Consider the following 23,720-nt stretch of genomic DNA (forward strand, 5'->3'; position numbering starts at 1 on the left):
GACCATTTTGGCCCCACCCTGATACCAAAACTCCTACCCCAGGAATAATCAAATTTACAGTTTTGTTAAAGGAGTCACAGTTCTTTCTAAATATCTATTTACTTTCAATTTAGTATCAATACCATTAAAGAAGATGTAATTTAAGTGTTTTACACATAAACACTATATAACAAGTTTGGACCCGCCCTGGGGTCAGAATCCCTACCCCGAGGATCATGCAATTTACAATTGGTAGAGGTTTTCCTGCTCTACGTCACTATGCATTTAGTCTTTCTTACACGTGTGTGGTTCTTGAGAAGAAGGTTTTTGAAAATTGGTCATTTTTGGGTAGTTTTTGCCCCGCCCCTAGGGCCCCAGGGGTGCTGGAGTCCTGACATTTATAATTTATGCCCCCCTCCCCTGTCCCAATGATGCTTCATACCAAATGTGAACAGAATTGGACTGGTAGTTATTAAGAAGTTAAAAATGTTCAATTGTTAACGCATGACGCATGGCGGACGACGAGCGACGACGGACGAAAATCAATTGCAATAGGTCACCTGAGTTTACTTAGGTGACCTATTAAACTAAAGAAAGTTGCAAATTCAGGGGAAAGCTCATTGACATTAATTTACAACAGTGAGATGAGTAACCAATTCAAAGAAAATAATCCTAATTTTAAGATCTTATCTTAAATTTGGTAGATTGTAACAACCAATTAACACTATATACATATATAGTGAAACAGGAAAGAGGTGTCCAAGTTTATAATGGAGAACAGTGTGAAAATGCGCCCCCTCGAGATCAAAAAGGAAGTAAAACAATTAATTTTCAATTATGGATTTGTAAATACTTAATCCAAACAGTAAAGAAAATTCACAATTATAAAATCACAATTAATGATTTATCATTTATTAACCCTATATCAAACAAATATACAATGTACATCACAATGCACTTTAACTCAAATTGGAAAGGGAAACAACTTATGAAAAAAATAAACACGAATGGGTTAAATTTTTAATGAAGTTGTGTTGATATGTGAAAATACATGTACATGTATAATGTGACACATCAAAGAATAACTTAAACGGGAATAGCTTATGACAAACGGGATAATTTCAACTTCTCCATCGTCAACATCCCATTTTTATGTAGCAATAGTCCAACATCACCTGCATATGGAGTTTATCTCTCTCATCTGATTCGATGCACAAGAACTTGTTCTGCGTATCATTTGAATAATCAATTATATGTCTTACGATATTGAATTCAAGGGCAATAATTCGGTTTTCGTTGAATTATTTATCAAGTCCATTATATGATAGAGTTCCTTTAATTTTCACAAATATTTTGTATATTTTTTAAAGAAACAGTTTCATCAAATTGTTATGAATAGTATTACAAATGTATATCGTTTCAACAAGTTTTGAGAAATGCTTAAGGAAAACTGCACTTTTTTGACGTTGACACAGGTATATGTACAAAAAGTTATTAATTATAGATTGAACCTATAATTGTAGAAGGGTGGAATTTAAGCTACATAATTCTATTAAAACAATTTCATTTCTATATTATTTTCATACAATTATCTAAAGTCATTACAAACCAAATTTTACACTATTAATGACACAAATGTCTCCAGCTTCTGTTCGCATTGTCTTCTAATTTTTTTAACAACCATACATATCATACGACTGTAAAAACGTACATCACACTAATGGTTTTTGATCCACTCTTACAAATAGTTTATGAGGCAATCGGGTGCTCAAAGTAAATAATAAGATTTAAGTCATCATGCTTCTGCAATTGTTGGCCAAAGTTTTAAAAATCATAAATGTTCAGATGTTTTGTAATAAATACTTTAGATTTTATATTAATTAAAACAAAAATAAGTTCAAAATTATGTTTCAAATAAAAGACATTTTCAATGAAACATCTAAGGTAAAACACAAGAGTTAATCAATTTAATATCTCTACATATTTTTATCATAAGAATTTCCGTGAATGTACCTGTATTTACAATTTTGTTTTTCTGAAGATATACGTTTTAAAAATCATAGCCATTCATTCTCTTTATACTCGGGCCTATAATATCAATCTCTTCTCACTCGAGAAACCTACAACGTACGTCGTTGACCAGACTCAGCTTGTTGATAGGTGGATTTCAAAATATGAAATAATTCCCTATACAGCCACTCGGCTCAAAGAGGCGTGAACCTGAGTATGTGTTTACAAACAGATGTAATGTTCAGCGCTAGCAGCAAATAGTGCACGTTTAATTGCATAATTTCTGTAAATATTTACTTTTCCACCGTCGGTTAATTGAGTACGTAAACTGAAAAAACGACCAAACTATCACTAAATATACAATCTAATGTCAACATCGATATTTCACACTATTAAAAAACTCCTACACGCAGACAGAATATCACCGATCATAATATACAGTACAGGTCAAAACACGGGCTACGCGGACTGATTGTGAGCCTAGAAAGACGTCGGTGTGTTTGAAATTGCGGTTACTGTGTATTCTATAGCACTTGCATGAATCTTTCAAATTCAAAGGTACATAAATGTATACACATGTCCACAATCGGGAAATTAAACGATCGGCAATGGTAGCCAGTGGCATCAACTGATTTATGTTACCGTCAAATTGAAGCAAATCGAAAACATCAATTTTCAGATTTTAATGCCGAATTATATTAAATATTAATGAAAACCCCAAATATGTTGTTGTTTTCAAGAACATATGTCATAAGTTTTAAAATCAAACCACACCCTATAGAATTTTCAGGTTTTTTTTACTACACTTAATACACATTTTCCCGTGGGTTGCGACCAAATTCTTAAACTGTGTAACAATAGAAATTATAAAAACGGTACATGTAATGAATAAAATGTTAATTTAGTTTCCCTTTGTTACATAGAGAATCTCATTCAACTATCCCACTGCCTTTTAGATTGATAAATAAAGTGAAATAACTTTCCATTTAAAAAAATACATATTTTCCCGCGGGCCGTGACCAGGTTCTTATATCATTTTATTGGGAGTTGATTTGATCAACTCCTCTATGCAGTCACTCGGCTCAAAGTGGTGTGAACGTTATCACGTCCTTGCAAACAAACATGCATAATATCTGTAAAATTGAGTTTTCTACTGTCAGTTAATTGAAAAACGACCAAAATATCACAATAAATAAAATCTAATGTTAACAGCGATATTTCACACTATTTCAAAATTCCTATACGCAGACAAAATACATGTGTATCACCGATCATAATATACAGTACATGTAAAAATAAAAACGGACCCGCGAACTGAAAGTCTACGCATTTAAATAGTGTGAATCACTTTTATACTGCTATAGTTACCTGTCAGTTTTATACTACCGTAGTTACCTGTGAGTTTTATACTACTGTAGTTACCTGTGAGTTTTATACTACCGTAGTTACCTGTGAGTTTTATACTGTTGTAGTTACCTGTGAGTTTTATACTACTGTAGTTACCTGTCAGTTTTATACTACTGTAGTTACCTGTCAGTTTTATACTGCTGTAGTTACCTGTCAGTTTTATACTGTTGTAGTTACCTGTCTGTTTTATACTGCTGTAGTTATCTGTCAGTTTTATACTGTTGTAGTTACCTGTCAGTTTTATACTGTTGTAGTTACCTGTCTGTTTTATACTACTGTAGTTACCTGTCAGTTTTATACTGCTGTAGTTACCTGTCAGTTTTATACTGTTGTAGTTACCTGTCAGTTTTATACTGGTGTAGTTACCTGTCAGCTTTATATTGCTTTGGTTACCTGTCAGTTTTATACTACTGTAGTTACATGTCAGTTTATACTGCTGTAATTACCTGTTAGGTTTTTATTGTTTTAGTTACCTGGGCTATTTCTCTCCTGGATGATGGACCCTGTTTGATCTGAGTATCTAAGTTCATTGTCTTCCAGGTCTGTAGAACTGTCTTTATCAACATCTATCCTCGGTCGTTTCCTAACAGGACCCTGCACACATTATACAGTAAACACATGAATATGTTTAAATATATTTTAACGAGCTTAGATTATTATATTTTATGTGTGATTTGGCGATGTAAAAGACTATAAGGAATGAGAGAGAGAGAGAGAGAGAGAGAGAGAGAGAGAGAGAGAGAGACTTTGGGATTACGATTACATATCTATTAGTACTTTAATGTAGTAGATACAGTACCTGGAATCTACACAATATTATTGTGCATAGTATATAAGAACATACCTTTTCCTCGTCCCCTGGGGTTCTCTCTTCCATGATTAGAATACTAAAGTCATCACGTCATTCTCTGAAAAGTTGAAAGGTGGGAATAACAGGCAAATGTGATGATTTGTCATTAGGACTATACTTTTCTGTTCATATTTATGTCCGTCCATCCAACTTCATTTGTGACCCTGGACTACGTGATGGAGGAAATAGGCAAGCTAGTACTCAGTAAGATAAGGAAAACGTAATTTTGAAAAATATCTCTACCTGAAATTAAAATATCTGGCAAGAAATCGTGTGACCGAAGAAGAATTTATCAGATTATTATCCAAACAAGAGGCCCATTGGCCACATCGCTCACCTGAGTTACCTTGGCCCATATCTGAAGATTTTCCATATATATTTGCATGTAAAACCTTAGTCCGTATTGTGGCCTCAACCTACCCCCGGAGGCCATGAATTTACACAAACTTCAATCTGCACTATGTCAGGAAGCTTTCATGTAAATATCAGCTCTTCTGGCTCATTGGTTCTTGAGAAGATGATTTTAAAAGATTTTCTCTATTTATTTTCATGTAAAACTTTGATCCCCTATTGTGGCCCCAACCTACCCCCGGGGCCATGATTTGAACAAACTTGAATCTGCACTATGTCAGGAAGCTTTCATGTAAATATCAGCTCTTCTGGCTCATTGGTTCTTGAGAAGATTTTTAAAGATTTTCCCTATATATTTCTATGTAATATTTTGATCCCCTATCGTGGCCCCAACCTACCCCGGGGGTTATGATTTGAACAAACTTAAATCTGCACTATGTTAGGAAACTTTCATGAAAATCTCAGTTCCTCTGACCCAGTGGTTCTTGAGAAAAAGATGTTTCAATGACCCGACCCCATTTTGGCATTTTTTGTGATTAGCTCCTCTTTGAAGGGGCATGACCCTTTATTTGAACAAACTTAAAAACCCGTTACCCAATGATGCTTTTGGAAAAGCTTGGTTATGATTAGCCCAGTGGTTCTTTAGAAGAAAATTTTACGATGAGGACGACGCCGACGACGCTGTTGACGACAGACAACCGACACATTTTGATCAGAAAAGCTCAACTTGAGCCTTCGGCTCAGGTAAGGTAAAAAGTATCTTTAACGGGAAATTTTAAAGACGAATAATTTTGAAACAAACATTTATGACACCTTGACCCTACTTTAAAGAGGTTCGCATCTGAGATTTGGAGTAATGTCAAGTTTTTGGTAAGAGAATTTTTGATTTTTACATTGATGAAGAATTGGGAAATTAAAAAGAAAAGCAGGGTTTTTAACGCTTGTTATTGAATTTCAGTCTTCAAAACGAAACCTTTTTGCACTTGAAATTTATTTAATTAAACTTTTGCCAATTGGTGTCAACACAACATAAGGAACACAAATCAATCATTACATAATCATGTTTTCTAACACTACAGATAAACAGTTTAACACTAACAATGGACATAAAAAAATTACATTTTTGCACGTGGTATACAGAAGAAAATTATGATACCAAATTTGAGAGTTTCTTACCCTGGTCAGGGCCTTCACTTCAAACTTAAAATGGAACTAAAAATAGTGAGGGTTAGAAACCAAAATTTTCAATTATTGTTAATTGTCGAAGATACTGAATTTATGTGCAAAATTTCGAGTAGATTTTTTTTTTTTTTTTTTTTTGGATTGGTGTTCAGTTTTGGAAAAATAAACCAACCATACTAATAAGTTACACTTTTTGAACTAGTTTAAAATCTCAGCTACTCGTGTCATTCATTATAGATATAAAATAAAGTGTAGGAGTATAAAAATACAAGATAAATACGCAAGATCGCGACTACTTTTTCCGTCTTGGTTTTAAATTTTACTTCCCCCTTTCAAAGTCTCGCAAGAACCAGATCATGCGAGAATTTGGGCATGTTGGTAAATAACACCAGTTCTGCTACTTTTGTCGTGATCGATTCACCCGATTTTAACAATGGTGTACTATCATTGCATTGCAGTAGACTGTAGTAATGATTCAAGAAAGAAACATAATACGCAGAAATATCCACAACTGATATATTTTAATGGAAATATGGTGGATTTTTTCCCACTGCTGTCAGCCAGGAAATTCCCAAAGCTGGCGTTAAAATATATAGCTTCGCGAGCTCTATTAAGTTCATTTTTCTTGTATCCAGACGTTTTACACACCTTTCATTTAAAAATGGTTTTAATTGTGGAAAGCACATGGAAGTTAAATCGTCTTCCTATGTCATAATTTGATTAAACAAAAAATGCCGAAGATCAACACACTTTTCCGGACTTCTTTACAAGAGAGTTCCGCTAACTCGGTATTTACGATCTTGCGTATTGGATGAAACAGAAACTGTAATATTACCCAGATTTAGAACTTTTTGATTAATCAATCCTTCCGCCACAAAATATAGTATCTGCAAAACCCTTTCAAAACTTGAATTTACACCTTTTTTTCAAATGAATAGGGTTCAGTAATAAATGTGCAATATGTTTGCACCGATGGGATCAGTATTGAAGCAAAAAATACTTCGTTTTAGCATCCTGCACAGTTGTGCTTAATAGCTTAGGAACTAACTTCCTTAAATCGATTTGCTCAAAAAATTTGTATAAAAATGCAGTATTTTCGTCAATAATCTAAAAATCTGGTCTCCAATTCCCACTTTTTTTTTTAGTTCCATTTTAAATTTTAAGACAAGACCTTGAAAATTATGTGAAATTTTAGAAATTGTCATTACTCCTAATATGTCCTTTTAAACTTAAATTTGATATCATATTTTTGTTTCGTATTTCAAGTGTAAAAAGGTCATTAAGCATTTCCATTACTAGTATTATTTTTTCTTTAACTGTAGTTTTAAAAGATATGATTATGTATCTATTTTCAATTATTGATTTGTGTTGCTTATGTTGTATTGACACCAACAGACAAATCAAGTTTAATTGAATACGATTTAAGTGCAAAAAGGTAACGTTTATAACATTGTAGCTCAATAACAAGGTTTCCGATATCAGTTTTTCGTTTTAATTTCCTATTGCTCCTTTTATGTGGAAATCAAAAATATACGTCCCAAAACATTACTCCAAATGTCAAGTACGAACCTCTTTAAAACTATTTGGGCATGATAAATTTCAGATTTTGTATCTATACTATATCTTTCTCGCAACAACAACAAAAAACTGGAAAAAGTCACTCTCAAAAAAAAAGTTCGATCATACTTGTAGACAGTGTCACAATCTTAGTTTGAAATTTTTCGAAACCCGTCCAGTGCTTTCCTCTCACAGACTGATATTCACTTTGTCTCCTTTGTTTTATAAATGAAAATAAAAGTATTATAGCATCATATGGAGGAGGAGGAGGAGGACATGATTTGTGTAATCTTAACAAGCAAACAAAATAACCCCAACACATCACATGCGGAGCGGTCTTATATTACTAAATGGGGTCAATATTCATAACTCCAAGCTGATCCTCTGATTCTGCGTGCCAGTGATATATATTACAACTAAACAACGCTGTATCCTCAATTAGTGTCAGTGATAGATATTACAACTAAACAATACAAAATCCTTAATTAGTGTCAGTGATAGATATTACAACTACACAATACTGTATCCTTAATTAATGTCAGTGATAGATATTACAACTAATAATAGTATATCCTTAATTAGTGTCAATGATAGATATTACAACTACACAATACTATAACCTTAATTAATGTCAGTGATAGATATTACAACTACACAATACTATAACCTTAATTAATGTCAGTGATAGATATTACAACTAAACAATACTGTATCCTTAATTAGTGTCAGTGATAGATATTACAACTAAACAATACTGTATCCTTAATTAGTGTCAGTGATAGATATTACAACTAAACAATACTATAACCTTAATTAATGTCAGTGATAGATATTACAACTACACAATACTGTATCCCTAATTAGCACAGGGCGTCTAGCGTAGTAAATACCTCATCCAATTGTTTACAAGGGGTATACGCATTTTTTTTATGTTCTACAGATGATCAGGAATATTTTATTCCATCATAATTTAACGTTTGTGCTAGTTCCATGTATTTTATTAGTTATTGAAAACATATGAAAGTTTTGTGTATTAGTGTCAGTCAGACGAAGCGCAACGTAATTATCCTAATTAATATGTTAACCTGACCATAATCCTTAACAGGCATCACCAAAAGTACAATAAGATGTTCCGTAGACGTGAATTTTTTTTACATAATCAAACCCGTGTTTTGTTCTATTGTAACGACATCATCGCAAACCACGATCAAAATGCACGTTCCTCTCCCATTGTCAGAGAGAGCTAAAACCACAGCTGGAGACAATGAAGTAAGGAAGATTTATTTTAAAACGGCATCATTTGGTGACGAGGCGCCCTCGCTGATTTTAATGTTTACATCACAATGACTATTCTCACAGGTCAATACTTGTTTAACCCACTGTCATCTTCCACAGATAAGAGTACTGGGATTGTGAATGTGATTTCAAACAACATGACAAAGATATCGATCGGGAATGGGTTTACGATTGAGATATGAGAGCATGTTCCAAAGCTTATTTATTTCCATCGTCATTTAAACTTCCTAAATCTATATTTAACCTACACGTAAACTTCCTTATTTCTTTCTCTGTGTCCAACTAACGCATGTTAATAAGTAGATCAACATTGACCAGTTGTTGGTTTAATACTTTTATAATGCTAACCATGATACATTTTAAATATCAATCTGCATTACCTGTCTATCTTCTGTTGGAAGCTGCATGATCTCCCATTGTGCACATACATGTATTATGGTTTGATCAAACAGGTCATTGAAAAAGGGGTGCCCCAAGGGGAGTAGTACTTTAAAATAGTTACAGATACAGTATATACGTATAATTCGAATATCAAATGACTATTTATCTCAAAAGCATCTTAACAATTTGTTCATACCGTTCTCTTCGCAGAAATACTTGACATATAAGTAATTATAACGCTAAATAAAACGAAAGTAGAATAGTGATTTTGTTATGGCAATCAGGCACCCAAAGGGAGAAAACATTTATCATCGGAAAAAATAATCAAATCATATGTTTCGGACTTACAAAGCGCTTGAATTTTTTTATTTCTTTTTTTAAATGTTGAAACCTTTCCGGGAAGAATGCATTAAAATCTTGATATGTTGAAAATGCAATGATTAATGAGACAATCTTCACGAGATTCGACAATTGCAAATAATTATCCAAAAATTTGTAAAAACATATTTTCTACCTTATTTGTTATTCGAATTCCATTTCTTGTCTATTGTATTCATGACCAATTTAATGAGAATACATATTAGTAATGCAATCAAACTCAACATGCATAAATGATTTCAGGAAAAAAGAAAATATTTGAAACAGAGCAGTGAATGTATATTTGATATTTGGAGGATTCACCATGTGCCTGTATTTTGTTAATGCATGTAATATTTTTCATATTCCTATTCACATTTCAGTCAGTTTCCACTGCTTCATTTTAAGATCTATATCGATATAAAACACAGTATTTTATTTTCATGTAATTCTTATTCTTGTTTTCCCTATTTCAACACTGAACATATATACAACTGTGTACACACTGTGGGTTAAAATCCGTAATCGAGCTATTGTATATTGCTGCTACCCGTTTCTGTTGAATAAACAGAAATCAGTCATCCGTTGATTCCAAATGCAGTTTAAAACAAATATTTCTTGCCGTTAAAACACAATGGCCATACACTGCACAAGACAGAAGTTTAAAGAGGAATATTTACATTTCAAATATATCCTAGGAAATGAAATGATTTCCGCATAAATGTGAATACTGTGCCAATCAATCTTCATTACGAATACTTTAACGGTTTGGAATTCTCCAACAGATGAAAATAGAATGTGAATATATTAAACGAATTTATTTTTTGAAAATACATGAGGTTATGAACAACAACGGTTAAAACAGGCCTGCTTTCTAACGCGCTTCATGAGGTATGCTGGCGTAAAACATCGCATTCCATACCCTCCTGTTTATATCAAAACTGGGATGTATTTCTTTACAAACACAACAGAGAAAACTGATATGGATGAAAATCGGGGCTTACGTGTATGTGTAATGATGTCTTGAAATTGAAAACTTGAAATTGAAAACTTTCAAATTTACCTGATTTAGTTAAAGCTACATATGCCGTAATCTTGGATATTATCGTTACCGTATTCTCAATATCAAGCAACACACGATATACACTACGTACAAGTTATGCTCCGAGTTGGATAGTGAACGCCCCATTTTTCGCAATTGTAGTTCCATATATTTAAAGAAATATTTTTTTTCCTTGCGCAATTTTTCTCATTTCCTCTTCTTCTTTTCTCTTAATTTTTGTACCCCTGATTAGGAAATTTTGTGTAATTGGTAGAAATAACCAAATGTATACAAAGGAACTGTTTGCTGTTGGTAACTGAGGCTACTTCCTGAGGTGCATTCCGGCTGTTTACACATATGTGAAAAACACATGAATTTGAGGGTGGTCTTTTTTGCGGGCAATTTTTGTTTTCGAAAATGCCGCGTAGGGTGTTGTTTTTCTGGTGTCGGCAGACGAGATAGGTAACATAGAACGTGTCTGACTGCGTTATTCGGCATCAATTTTGTAAACTGATTTTTAATGATTTTTTCCCCTCTATAGTAATATATAGTGAAAATAATTACCGGTGTGATACCTGCACGCACAATCTGTAGAGTAAACAATAACATGGCGGCATGCGAGTCTGGACGGTCTACAGGTGTTTGCCAGCGATGCAAGGCAGTCAGACGGAACACAGGATAATGAAAATCTATTTGAACAATAGAGGAGGAGTTATAGTTCGTGCATACTGTCAATGAAATTTTCATTTCCCTATGATGTTTCTAATAATGTTTTATCTTGCGCTAGCTCACAGCCACCACAAACAGAATTCCTTCATAAATATTCATTAGAAATCCACCATTTCTTCTTACATTAAATTGTGAAGACCAGTACTCCTTTAATACCCGTATATAATTTGTTGAAATTGTCTTAACATATTTTGATGACAAAATACACGGTCTACATTTTAACATTGAACAAAATACAGTTTAATACGGCCATGCACCGATAAGGAGGTATAATGCTTCGTCATAGTGTCAGCAATACTCGTAAATGCCTGCAGGCACGTATAATAGGGGGAGGGGGTGTTGCCATCCCCCAACTTTTCTCAACACCTTTTAAATGTTAAAAGATATATTTGGTGACCCCTCCCATATTTTATAATAGTATTGAAATATAAAACTGTAAAGTCGAAGTTATGAATTGAACTTGTGTACATGTATTGAAAGGTGTGCAACCCCCTCCCCCTTTTTAAGAAGTCGAAGTTTGGGATTATTTATGAGTCGGTGCTAATACATGTCACACCCCTGAGTTTAAAATTTATTTTCGGAATATTTTAAAGATTGCACGTTACTCCCGCATCCCCACCCCGAGTTTGGAGAATTTAAGTGCTGATTGTCCTAAAGAAGAACTTTTGTATGTTTTTGGTTTATCTATTCATTTATCCATTTATTTATTTTTATTTGCTCGTCAAGAAATTTAGACAATGGTGTAGGAATTTTTTCCGGCTTCCTCTCCCCCTGTTGAAAAATTATGCTACATACATGTACGTGCCTGTCCTGTATAAAATACCTGCATGTCGTAATGCGGTTATCCTGCAGGTCTTTGTGTACTGAGTATGCACCGTACATAATAGAATCCCTTTTTACAAAGTAGTTTCCATATGAGTGAAACATTCTCGAGAGGGACATTAAACAATATTCAATCAATAGAGTGCAGTTTTTTGCATGATTTTACATGTAGTGATAATTGATTACTAATATTTTAAGCGTACTTTTAAAAGCATCACTATTTAGTATTATATGTAGATCAGAGAGTCTTCGTCGGCACCGTACATAATCGTACTTTTTCTCTGACATAATTCAAAATGTTTGCAATATTTTGTATATACATATATGCATATTTTATGCTGTAGAATCACGTGTATGTGTGTGTGTTTGTGTGTGTGTGTGTGTTTTATGGTGTTTTTTCAAATAACGGAAATTTTATCAAAATTGTTGCCATTGTCATCTAATATTTAAAAAAAATTACCGATGCATTGTCATCTGACCAGTACATATCATAGAAATGATTATATGTCTCTGTATATTTTGATATCGGGTAATTGGTTAATTCCTATCAAAGATACGCATTTCATTTGTCGGGGTCCAGTTGGGGTCAGGCTGTCCTGTACTCGATCTGCTTTCTGTTCCCTACATATCTATAACCTTTGTTATTTCCCCAAAACTGATAAGAGGTAATATCAGCAGAAAGTAACAGTATATATGATATAAGAGGGGGCGGACAGGATGAGAGGAAGGAGGTGAATCGAAGAGGAGAAAGAGGTTTAGTGGGGAGGTTCTTATACTTCTTTTCTTATAACTCCTTCGTTTTTCCTTTTTCACATCTAATCTGCATCAACGGCTATACGTATTCGATGCCGTACCCATTGTGTTTTAACAGATAAAAGAAACAATTAACAAATACAGAATATAAAGAATACATTTGCAATATCGCGTTAACCTGTTATATCTATATGTATCATAATCGTTGCCGTGCATATGGGTAGTAAACTGGCATGCAATATGCTTTAGTACCCAAATGAAATATGCAATTCATCACTATTCAGGGGAAGAGAGGGGGAGAGGGCCACCCCCTGTCCGCCCCCTCATGTAAGGAGTCAAGTTCATGAGAAGGACCAAATCTTCATGGAACTTTACAATATTTACGCAATGGAGTTGATGCGCCTAGAAGTAGAAATCCTCGTCCGTAATGTCACTCAAATGACTGTCCAGTGTACACCGGTAACCGTGTTTCTATATATTCTGATTCATTGTCCTTATTATAGAAACTTATTCATAACTGTAGTCATCTACACCAATGTCTGACGGTGACCCAACGGACAACAAAACTGAGCCTGTATCGCTTTCAGCGCTATACTCCATGATTAAATTATGCGCTGTTTATGTTACAGTCATGACAACGTAACAAGAAATGGAAATATTTAGTCAAAACAACTCATTTGACTTATTTGTACTGAAGTTATTTTTCTTTAAATTCTAATAGATTATTATTGCAAATAAACGGAAAAATCATAATCTAAACGCTAACACTTTTAAATGAGTATACATACTTACATCTAACACACACTGACAACTTGTTCGTAATGATTAACTTATAAAAATGTACATTTTAGTCCTTTCCATAGCCTACATCATAATTATTGCCTATTCATCTAATGGAAATATACATATATACCTTTTTTTAATTCATGCATGCGAGACACTCAAATGTAAACAAAACTGTATTCTTCTAGATTATATAATGCATGTACGTGAAAAAGATAGAGAGAGAAAAAACACAAATCCCGTGCGCTTTAGCCATTTTTCACACACATATACTTAGGCTGAATGCGGACATGTATGTGAAAAAGATAGAGAGAGAGAAAAACCACTAATCCCGTGCGCATTATACCACCTTCACACTCACGGATTTTTCTTACGAGTCCTTACGGATCTCCGACTCGTAGTCAATCACAAGCATTCGTAGATCACTCGTCGGTATCCATGTCTAAATCATAACATTCCGTATACTTTTATGGATTTGTGAAATACGTAAGAATCCGTAAGAAAAATCCGTTAAGGTACTACTAGCCATTGTTCACACACGTATACCTAGGCTGAAGGCGGACGCGCTTACATAGGGAAATAAATGTACATTGTATTTAGGTTGTAAACAGTAGTTCTAATTCATAAAACAAAAACAAAAACCCAATCACAGATTTACCGTTATAAATTTATTTAGTTTTTCCACGTAAATATAGTTATGTATCGTTATATAATCTATTTGCGCAATACACACGCACGCTAATTATGTCAAATGACGTCAAAGTGCATTTTTATAGCGTTTAACTTATAAAATGCATTACTTTCATGAAGAAATAGGTCTATGGCACTTGCCCGTACCTAAATATGACCGTAAGAAAAAATGAAGCAAATGTTTCAACCTTTCCGAATATGATATACGTTTTTAAATATTTTGCTTTTTAGAAAAGATTTTACTAACAGAATATAACACAATTTTTGTCATTTCGGCTTAATTTTCCTACTTTCCGGTAACGATGTGCGATTTTGAATGCATGTTTTCGACTAGTTCCCAACATCGCACAGAAACACTTTGAGTAGAAAAATTGTTTAGTTTTTACTCTACTTTTAGAAAATATGATTTGCTTCATTGTTTTCCAATTATTAACAAAACGCCCCCAATTTAATCCCGTCGGCACATAAAAGGCGTCAAAAGGCGTCACTGGGCGTTAAAGGGTTAAGTTTAATCGTCTTCCTTGGAAGACGATATCAAATAGTTGAAGTATTGTACAGTCTTCGGATAATGCACTTCCTCTTCCTTGGGATTGGTAGAAAAATATAATGAAACTGACGTTCTAATCTTATTCATTACAACTACCAAACACGTTTCTACAATTCGACAAATAACAGAAATGGTCTCTTTTTTTTACGCAAACCTTAAAATTATTCTAGTTAAAAGATGGGCAATTTTCAGCTATTTAGGAGTCTTTGTTCCTTGCTGCGTGAAAAATTAAACACGTTGGACACCTGCTTTTCTTTGTTTTTGTTTCTTTTTTAAATGGAAAAGAAAAGCTTTCTATTTTTAGTACAAGAATCATGTCTACTTAAGCTCATACTAGAAAAATTATTGTACAGTAGTTTCTAGTAGGTGCTTTTTAAACCTGGACTTTATATAATATTTACCATTTCAGAAAAATTTGATTATGTGGTCATTTGATAAAAATAATATATGAATATAGCAACGAATTGAACATACATGTTAACGTAGAGAAAACAAATATTCTAGTGTTTAGAAACAATTTTAAATTAAGCACACAGGATGGATGGTCTTATAATGGCATTCAAATTCATGTAGTGGATAGTTTTAGTTATTTGGGAGTTAATCTTTTTATTATAATGGAAATTTTACTAGAACTCAAAATATTGTAGCATCACAGGGAAGGAAAACCATGGTTCATGTGAATGAAATATGTAATGAAAACACACTGAATATCGAAACTAAATTAGATGTATTTGTATTTATGCAAGTAGCGTTTTGAATTACTGCTGTGAAGCCTTGGGGGGGGGGGGGGGGGGGGGGGGGGCGGTAGTACTGCCAATTGATTGATTGATTAATGTTTTTCTCCACACACAACAATTTTTCACTTATCTGGTGGCGCCCAGTTTTTATTGGTGGGAGAGATAACCCAGATACAATGTACCTGGGAAGAGACCAACGGTACCGACCTTTCGAAAGTAAACCGGAAAACTTTCTCACTTACCGGCACGAGCAGGATTCGAACCCGCGCTACGTCAACAAACGAAATCATTTGAAGCTGGGAGTTTTCAGGTCGTATGGGGCTTTAATGAATATTTGAAGGCATGTTTAGACACAAGTATAGTAAGAAAATATGTTAAGAATGTTTTTATATTAAATTTATGAGACAGCAACTCAAGAATACAACGATATAAGCCCTCAACCGTGCGCAGCTTTCTGTGCGCCGTAAGTCGAAGGTTTTTATAAGGGGTGGCTCTGTAGCTCTCTGTTATGTCAAAATATTTTTTCAGAGAGCTACAGTTCTGCAGGTATGTAATTGTGACCTTGGGTACTCAAGGAGTTGGTGTAATTTTGACCTCGGGTACTCCAGACATCCGTGTAATTGTGACCTTTGGTACTCCAGACATCAGTGTAATTGTGACCTTGGGTACTCCGAACATTAGTGTAATTGTGACCTTGGGTACTCCAGACATCAGTGTAATTGTGGCCTTGGGTACTCCAGACATCCGTGTAATTGTGACCTTGGGTACTCCAGACATTAGTGCAATTGTGACCTTGGATACTCCAGACATCAGTGTAATTGTGACCTTGGGTACTCCAGACATTAGTGTAATTGTGACCTTGGATACTCCAGACATCAGTGTAATTGTGACCTTTGGTACTCCAGACATTAGTGTAATTGTAACCTTGGATACTCCAGACATTAGTGTAAGACGGGACTTTCGAGGTATAGACCGACTCTTGACTTTTATTTACGTAATTTGTAGGGTATGTCACTTCCGGATTACAATATCAACTAAGTACATGTAATCAAGCATGGAATATTTTATTTGCTATCAAATTCCTGCATTTAAATGTTATGTATAACATCACGCCGTGCATCCAATGATAAGCGTCTAAATCTGCCTTTTCTCTCCCATCTATTTTACACTCAGGAACTAATCACTGGTCAATATTGGTCAATAGTACATGTAACCTGGATCGTCATCGTAAAACAGCGCACAGTCCTTTACGGACTGTCTGCTGGCGAAACATCATTTGTATCAATATCAACTTTGCCCTACAATTGGTTATTACCACGTGGTCGTGGTGTATAAACGTCAACTATAATCGGTCGTTCCGGCACATTCAGAAAGTTCCGTAGTGTGCGTGTTCGCTAAATGTATGATGTACATGATGCTGCAGCCTATCAAACAAGATATGATAATAATTTTGAATGCATATTTTGTTTTGATGTGACCTCTCTATACTTCTTTTTCTAAAGTTATATGAAATATTTATGGCACCGTTTTAGTACAGTACTGTAGGTGTATGTATTGTAAATGAATTACTGATTCGCAGTCTGTGCCCGGTTTAAAATAGGATTATCGTTCGCCAAGCTTGCCCACCTTCTTTATCTATTTATAAGTATATAAATGAGGTACCCACAACAATTAAAAGTGCTTATTTACAGGATGTCTTACTCCTCTAACACAAGAGATGTCAATAATGAGATCCACAAATAATTTTATTACCATCACTGGATTATATACTTTATAGGGGAAAATAAATTGCGGTGGACATTTTCGCTATATTCGCGGTTTAGACAAATCCGCGAATTTAAGAAAACGGGGATATTTTTATATTTAATAATCTTTGATGCAGATTGTGATTTTAAAAAGGGGGGCTTATAGTGATTCGAATCCACGAGTTTATGAACCCGCGAATAGGTAAAAAATGGGGGGGGGGGGGGCGAAAATTACAACCCGTGAAATTATTCCCCTATACAATAAGCGACATTCCTTATTCTATTTAGCATATTAACCGTCTTTTGTTAACATCACTAATGAGGTATATAGGCTTAAACAAATGTTCGAAAATTGTACAGCATTGCCTACGGCATGTCAAACGTTGCAATATTTGATCTTTTCCATTTGTATTGTATAATTTTCCATTTGTATTCTATATTTTCCATTTGCATTGTATAATTTTTCATTTGCATTGTATAATTTCCATTTGTATTGTATATTTTTCCATTTGTATTCCATATTTTTCATTTGTATTATATATTTTTTTCGTTTGCATTGTATAATTTCCATTTGCATTGCAAAATCTTTCATTTGTATTGCATCCGAGGGATTGTTTATTTTGATTTGTTATGAAGGATTTCATTAGTTTAGGTCCCACTTATATTTAGCCTTGACATACTACAAATAGACTTACTATGCTACATGTACGCGCACAGTGGCGTAGCAGTGGGAGTTTTTTTTTCACGTGTCAACGCCTGTCGCAACACGGGATGTCTGCTTTTGAGGTCACATTATCCGAAAGATCTGTGATTCTCACTTTTAGATAGCAATGCGTATGGGAAAGTATTAACTGGTTTGATGCAGCCATGACACGAGTAGAACTCGAACATGCGACTTCACGGTTACGAACCAAAGGGTATATCACTGAACTACCGCGATCGGTTCCATATAAGGACTAGTTGAACATACATGTAGCTAGCAATGTGGAATCTTGCGCCGGGAGACCCTCCCCCCTTTTCTTCACAAATATGATATTTTATATATAGATGTCGAAAAAAGCATGCATGTGCGTTTTATTTTGTCAAAACGCACTTGTTCCAGGGGACTTCCAGGGGCGGATCCAGGAATTGCGGTTACGGGGGCGCCACTTTATGAGGCAGGGGGTCTGGGGGGCGCCTTGAGGAGGCCCCCAGTGGGTCCAGGGGGCGAAGCCCCCGAAAGCTCCTGGATTTTACAGATTTTATAGGGCTTGAAATATGTCATTTTTAATAAAGTGAAATTAGTAAAATGACGCAAATTTTAAGGGTTTCTGGAAAAATTAAGTTCTCTCAATAAAGTAATTCAAGAAATCAAAATATTTTGTCATTTATTTCTCCGGGAATGGAAGAAATTATTGCTTCTTTTATCTTTTAATACATTTTTCTAAACAAGATACCAAGATTAACCTTAAATTAAAAAATTGGGGGGGGGGGCTCTTAAATCCGCCACTGACTTCGCCCTCCCCCTGTAAGCCCCCCACCCCCCTCTGCCAAGGTTTTGCACTGGACTCACTAGGGATCTTAAGACAGTCCCCAGACATCCAGCAGTTTACTGCATCCTTTCGTTCAGAATTATCTAGATCAACCAGTGGTTAAATAGGAGACTAGTTTGAATATGCTGATCACATAAGACGCATAAAAACGATCAATTAATTGGGAGTGGGGGTGTACGCCATTACACTTAGCAAATACGGCACATTCCTGCGAAACGCGGCTCCTGAACTTTACCTCTTCAACATCTCGCGCATTACCAAATTCGATAAACGATAACTTAAGATTAATCCATTGAATAGTTGTAACAAGCCAAACTCTTTGTTAACAATTGGTGGGGACCCAAGGGCTGAATTAAGTCCCCCGAATCTACTGAATTCTGACAAAATAAAAATGTGCATGCTTTTCTGGACAGTTCCATTTTTTACTAGAGCTAGCTACGTATTTTCAAAAATAACTAGTCGTGCATGGACCTGATGGCGGTATCGCTTGGTTTGTGGGCGACAGGTCGTGAGTTCGAGAACCGTTACTGTCATTGCCGCATCAAACCTAAGACATAAACAAAGACAGTGATTGCTCCTTTGCCAAACACTCGGCATTTAAAAGTGAGAATCACGGGTCTTTCCGTAATGACCTTAAAAACAGATATTCCGTATCGCTGCACAGGCGTTGGCACGATAAAGAACCGCCATTGCTACGGCCCTTTGTGCTAAGCACGTCTACAGATGTGGTACATCAGTGACGTTAACTAATGAAATCCTTCGTAACAAATCAAAATAAACATTCCCTGGATACAACACAAATGAAAAATTATACAATGCAAATGGAAAATATAGAATACAAATGGAAAATTATACAATACAAATGGAAGATATAGAATACAAATGGAAAAGTATACAATACAAATGGAAATTATACAATGTAAATGAAAAATTATACAATGCAAATGGAAAATATAGAATACAAATGGAAAATTATACAATACAAATGGAAAAGATCAAATATTGCAACGTTTGACATGCCATACATTGCCTGTTTTTCATATTTGAGTTAGTATCTTAGTACGAAACTTTCATAACCATGAGGTATTTATTATCCCCTTGCTCTATTTGCTCCATGATTGATTGGTTGAATATTATTTAGTGGGACGCTTGAGAATATTTCACTCATATGGAGACGTCACCACTGCCGGTGAAGAGCTGCAAAATCTAGGCCTATGCTCGACACTTACCGCCTTTGAACAGGGAGGGAGCATTATCGTGCCACTCCTGCTGTGACAAGGAGCCTCGGTTTTTTGCGGTCTCATCCGAAAGACCGTCCCACTTAGTCCCCTCTTACGACAAGTAAAGGGTACTGAAGACCTATTCTAACCCGTTTGCATTCAGGGAATTTGCTCCCTGCATTTCCGGCAATGCATGGACAGAACTTTACTATCACAATTGATATACATAAGTTAAAAGTTGTCATTTCAGAATAAAATTGCACTGGTTTAGATCCCACAAAACGTGTCCACCACTTAGATATTTTATTGCTATTTCCCGGTACTTAATTGTAGACGAAAGTGATTTAATTGATTCCACGATAAATACTAATCAAGTAGAACTCAATTATAACTTAAACTTCACCTCAAACTCAAGATATGAAACAATATTAAAGGTACAATCAGTAACTGGAGCAAGCGTTTCTGAGTTTATGGGCAAACTTTATTGTATTCTAAGTACAGATTCTGAAAAAGTATCAGGTTTTTCTTTTTCATATCTAGCCCATCGTTTGCATAGCCATCGACAGAATTTATAATAGAAATAAATGAAGATCTTGAATTGAGGACCCTTTAAAATACACATAGCGACTTCAGGTCAATATTGATATCACCAGTAAAGGCATGTCCAGCTATGAAATACAGGGACAATTCGTATAAGAAGGTCTACAAATAATGAATAACTTTTAATATAGTAATGTAAATAAAACGATTGATTTTATAATAACATTTATAAGCAATGATAAAAAAAAAAGCAATAGTGTAACATGGTACATGTTATATGACAACAGTTTATATGACATCAACGTATTCGTTGTAACATTTTCGAACGTTGGTTAAACGAGTTAGTTACCAATATACTTGAAGATAAATTGATATTGTCTTCTAGTTTTATTTGATCCAGTTTTAACTATTTTGAATTTGGTCGATTGTTCTGCATCTTTTTTTTTCATTTAGTTAATGTTACTCTATAGAAATAGCGGTAGTTTATGATGTTCAAACCCAAAATCAGACAAACTGAAATATTTAAAATCGTTAACCTTTCCTCAATCTATGACAGTGATGTTTAGAATTAACAATGAGCGGGGGTTTGACATCATATTTCTAGCTTCTGTAAAGACTCAAAAGAATAACAATATTTTTCCAACAGCGTCACTCCAACACATGCTTTATGAATGCCTGGTTCGTACTTTTAGGGTTAAAACATTTGTTTTGTCTGAAAAGGATGATTTTCCTTTAGCTTTTAGAATTCCTTTTCCTCTAGATTTTTAGGTTATCAAAATGTATTTTCTTTAATCAAAACTATTTCTAGGTTACAGATGAAATACAAACATCTAGAAAAATTGTCACTAACATTTCCATATAAGGGGTATGGGTTTATTTGAGCATTGGTTTATCACTGACAATTATCCATCTTAGTAAAGAGATTGAGATTCTCGAACAGTGCTACACAATTACAACATTGACACTATCCTACAAACTGAACATTATACACTCCACCCCTTATGTCACATTTCGTATAGAATAGAAATAACAACAATCCCTGTTTAATTTCCGTTACTGGTGGAAGTATCAAATGTATTTGGTGTCTTTCAAGTCCATGTAAAGGATAACAAATGTGATTGACTAGTTCTATGTCTGTAAGTTAAATTTCATCCATGCTATTTCATGTTCTTCACAATGGTTCATACATACACGTATTGGCCAGCATTCATCCAGAGGCAATTTTTTAAAAGTTATTTTTCTCTCTTCCGACCTCTTGATTCCAGTTCAAATTTCATAGTTTTATTCTTTAACGACAGATATTAACCGAATCCCGGTTTCTAAACCGCAGGTCAGAATATTCTGTTACCGCATAAAACTTCCACTACAAGTCACATTACAATCAATTTGCTATTCACATTTTTTATCGAGGCAAATTAAGTTACAGTCGCTGAAAATAAAACGTTCAATTGCTTCTCTAGAGGAATTGTAAAGAATGGCATCAATTATGGGAATTTCAATAAATAATCGACAACTATTTTTTTTTTATTCTTTATTATGGTTAAATAAGCAAAACTGCATTATATTATACATAGATGTTAGATGACATTGACTTTAGTTCTGATCTATATTTCATAGTAACTAAAAAGATATACATGTAAGTAAACTTTACGACAGAATGAGAGAGACGTCTATTTGGATGAAACAAAATAACTTTATGACACAATGAGAATGTTGTACTAGTGATCTGGTTAGGCTACCGCAGTTATAGAAGAAACCAAATACAAAGTTTGGGTGAAAATTGTCATTTCTAAATTAGAATAAATATATGTATATTCATTATAACATAATGATAAAGGGTAGGCCACCATGCACTAACCTAATGATAAGATTTTTCCGAGATCCCTCAATTTGATAAATGAATAGTCCCCCTTGACGCAGTCAATGAAATATGTTTACATAGCTGTTTGATAAAATAATATAAACATTTTCCTTTTAAACCAAACAAAAATAAAATGTAGCAATAAAAAAATCTGCATAATATTGAACATTACGTTTTTTTCTTACACAATAGTACATGTATTGACATCAATTGGCACAAAACTAAAAATGGGGAAAAAAAGAATTCTAAGATACCATGAAATGCCAACAGTTAACTTCAAAAGTGTATGGAGAACGATGGGGATGGGGAGTGGCTAAATTCATAGTAGGCCTAGTTTTGATAGTTTCTTCCCTACAAATGCAGTGACGTAATACTGGTGCACATGCTACATGTACTAGACAAAGGGAATTATATATTATTATTATGACCCCTGGGTCGAGGCCTCTGCTGGTGGACTGTTAGTCCCCGAGAGTCTCTACAGCCCAGTAGCTAAGTACCTCGTTACTAGCTTGAAAATACGGATGTATATTTAATTGCTTTTATAAAATTTAGAAATTCATTTCAAAATTCAGGATTGTCTCCCTCATGCATAGCTCTTATCCTTAGACGAATTTGACTTCACTTTTTTTGGCACGCTGTTTTTCGCTATAATAGCTCTAAAACTTCATTGTTATTTCGGATTCCAAACATTTCGGTTGAGCATCACTGAAGAGACATTATTTGTCGAAATGCGCATCTGGTGCATCAAAATTGGTACCGTATAAGTTTTACATTAACCAAAATATACCCTAAATAACTAATTAACGTCTTAAACATCAGATAACAAATTCCATGAAATAAATTATTTACAACAATGCTGACCCTGTATAGCGTGATATTAGTGATTGGCTAGGCTAACGCAGCTAAAGAGGTAGACATATACATATTTTGGGTGGAAATTGTCATTTTTAAATTACATTAAATATATGTATACTCATATAGCATAATGATAAAGAGAAGGTCACCATGCACAAACCTAATGACAAGAGTTCTCTGAGATCCCTTTATTTGTTAAATGAGTACTCTCCCCCAGCCCTAGTCAATGAAATATGTTTTCCTACAGTTACTTTATGACGGAATGTGAGACACATTTCATTGAATAAAATGCAGTGACATCATGATGATATGCTATATCCACAAACACTTTGACGAATTCAAGGCTGGCTATTATATCACGTGTGTCGTTAACCTTGTTGTCGGTGCCATCGTGTCCTTCTTCAGGGAGCCATTACTCAGTCTTAGTGTTGCCTATAGAAACAATGAATTATCATAATATCATATAGTATATTGGTTAGATATTATCAAACATA

General features: G+C 34.5%; 2 protein-coding genes across 6 annotated transcripts in view; both read right to left on the reverse strand.

The window, feature by feature from the left end:
* LOC125676189 (uncharacterized) overlaps positions 1-9,090 on the reverse strand; it is a 92,819-nt gene extending 83,729 nt beyond the window's left edge. For all 3 annotated transcript variants that reach the window (XM_056159122.1, XM_056159121.1, XM_056159120.1), the window contains exons 1-3: positions 9,013-9,090; positions 4,241-4,304; positions 3,870-3,990 (exon numbers count right to left, since the gene is read on the reverse strand). In XM_056159122.1, the coding sequence (XP_056015097.1) occupies positions 3,870-3,990; positions 4,241-4,273 (154 nt within the window). In that variant the 5' untranslated portion in view covers positions 4,274-4,304; positions 9,013-9,090. The remainder of the gene's footprint in view (positions 1-3,869; positions 3,991-4,240; positions 4,305-9,012) is intronic.
* A 12,934-nt stretch (positions 9,091-22,024) lies between these two features.
* LOC125675587 (uncharacterized) overlaps positions 22,025-23,720 on the reverse strand; it is a 39,389-nt gene continuing 37,693 nt past the window's right edge. For all 3 annotated transcript variants that reach the window (XR_008801298.1, XM_048913335.2, XM_056159133.1), the window contains one exon: positions 22,025-23,658. The gene's annotated coding sequence lies outside the window, so the exon portion shown is untranslated. The remainder of the gene's footprint in view (positions 23,659-23,720) is intronic.

Source organism: Ostrea edulis, chromosome 3 (assembly GCF_947568905.1).
Source record: "Ostrea edulis chromosome 3, xbOstEdul1.1, whole genome shotgun sequence".
Lineage (NCBI taxonomy): Eukaryota > Metazoa > Mollusca > Bivalvia > Ostreida > Ostreidae > Ostrea > Ostrea edulis.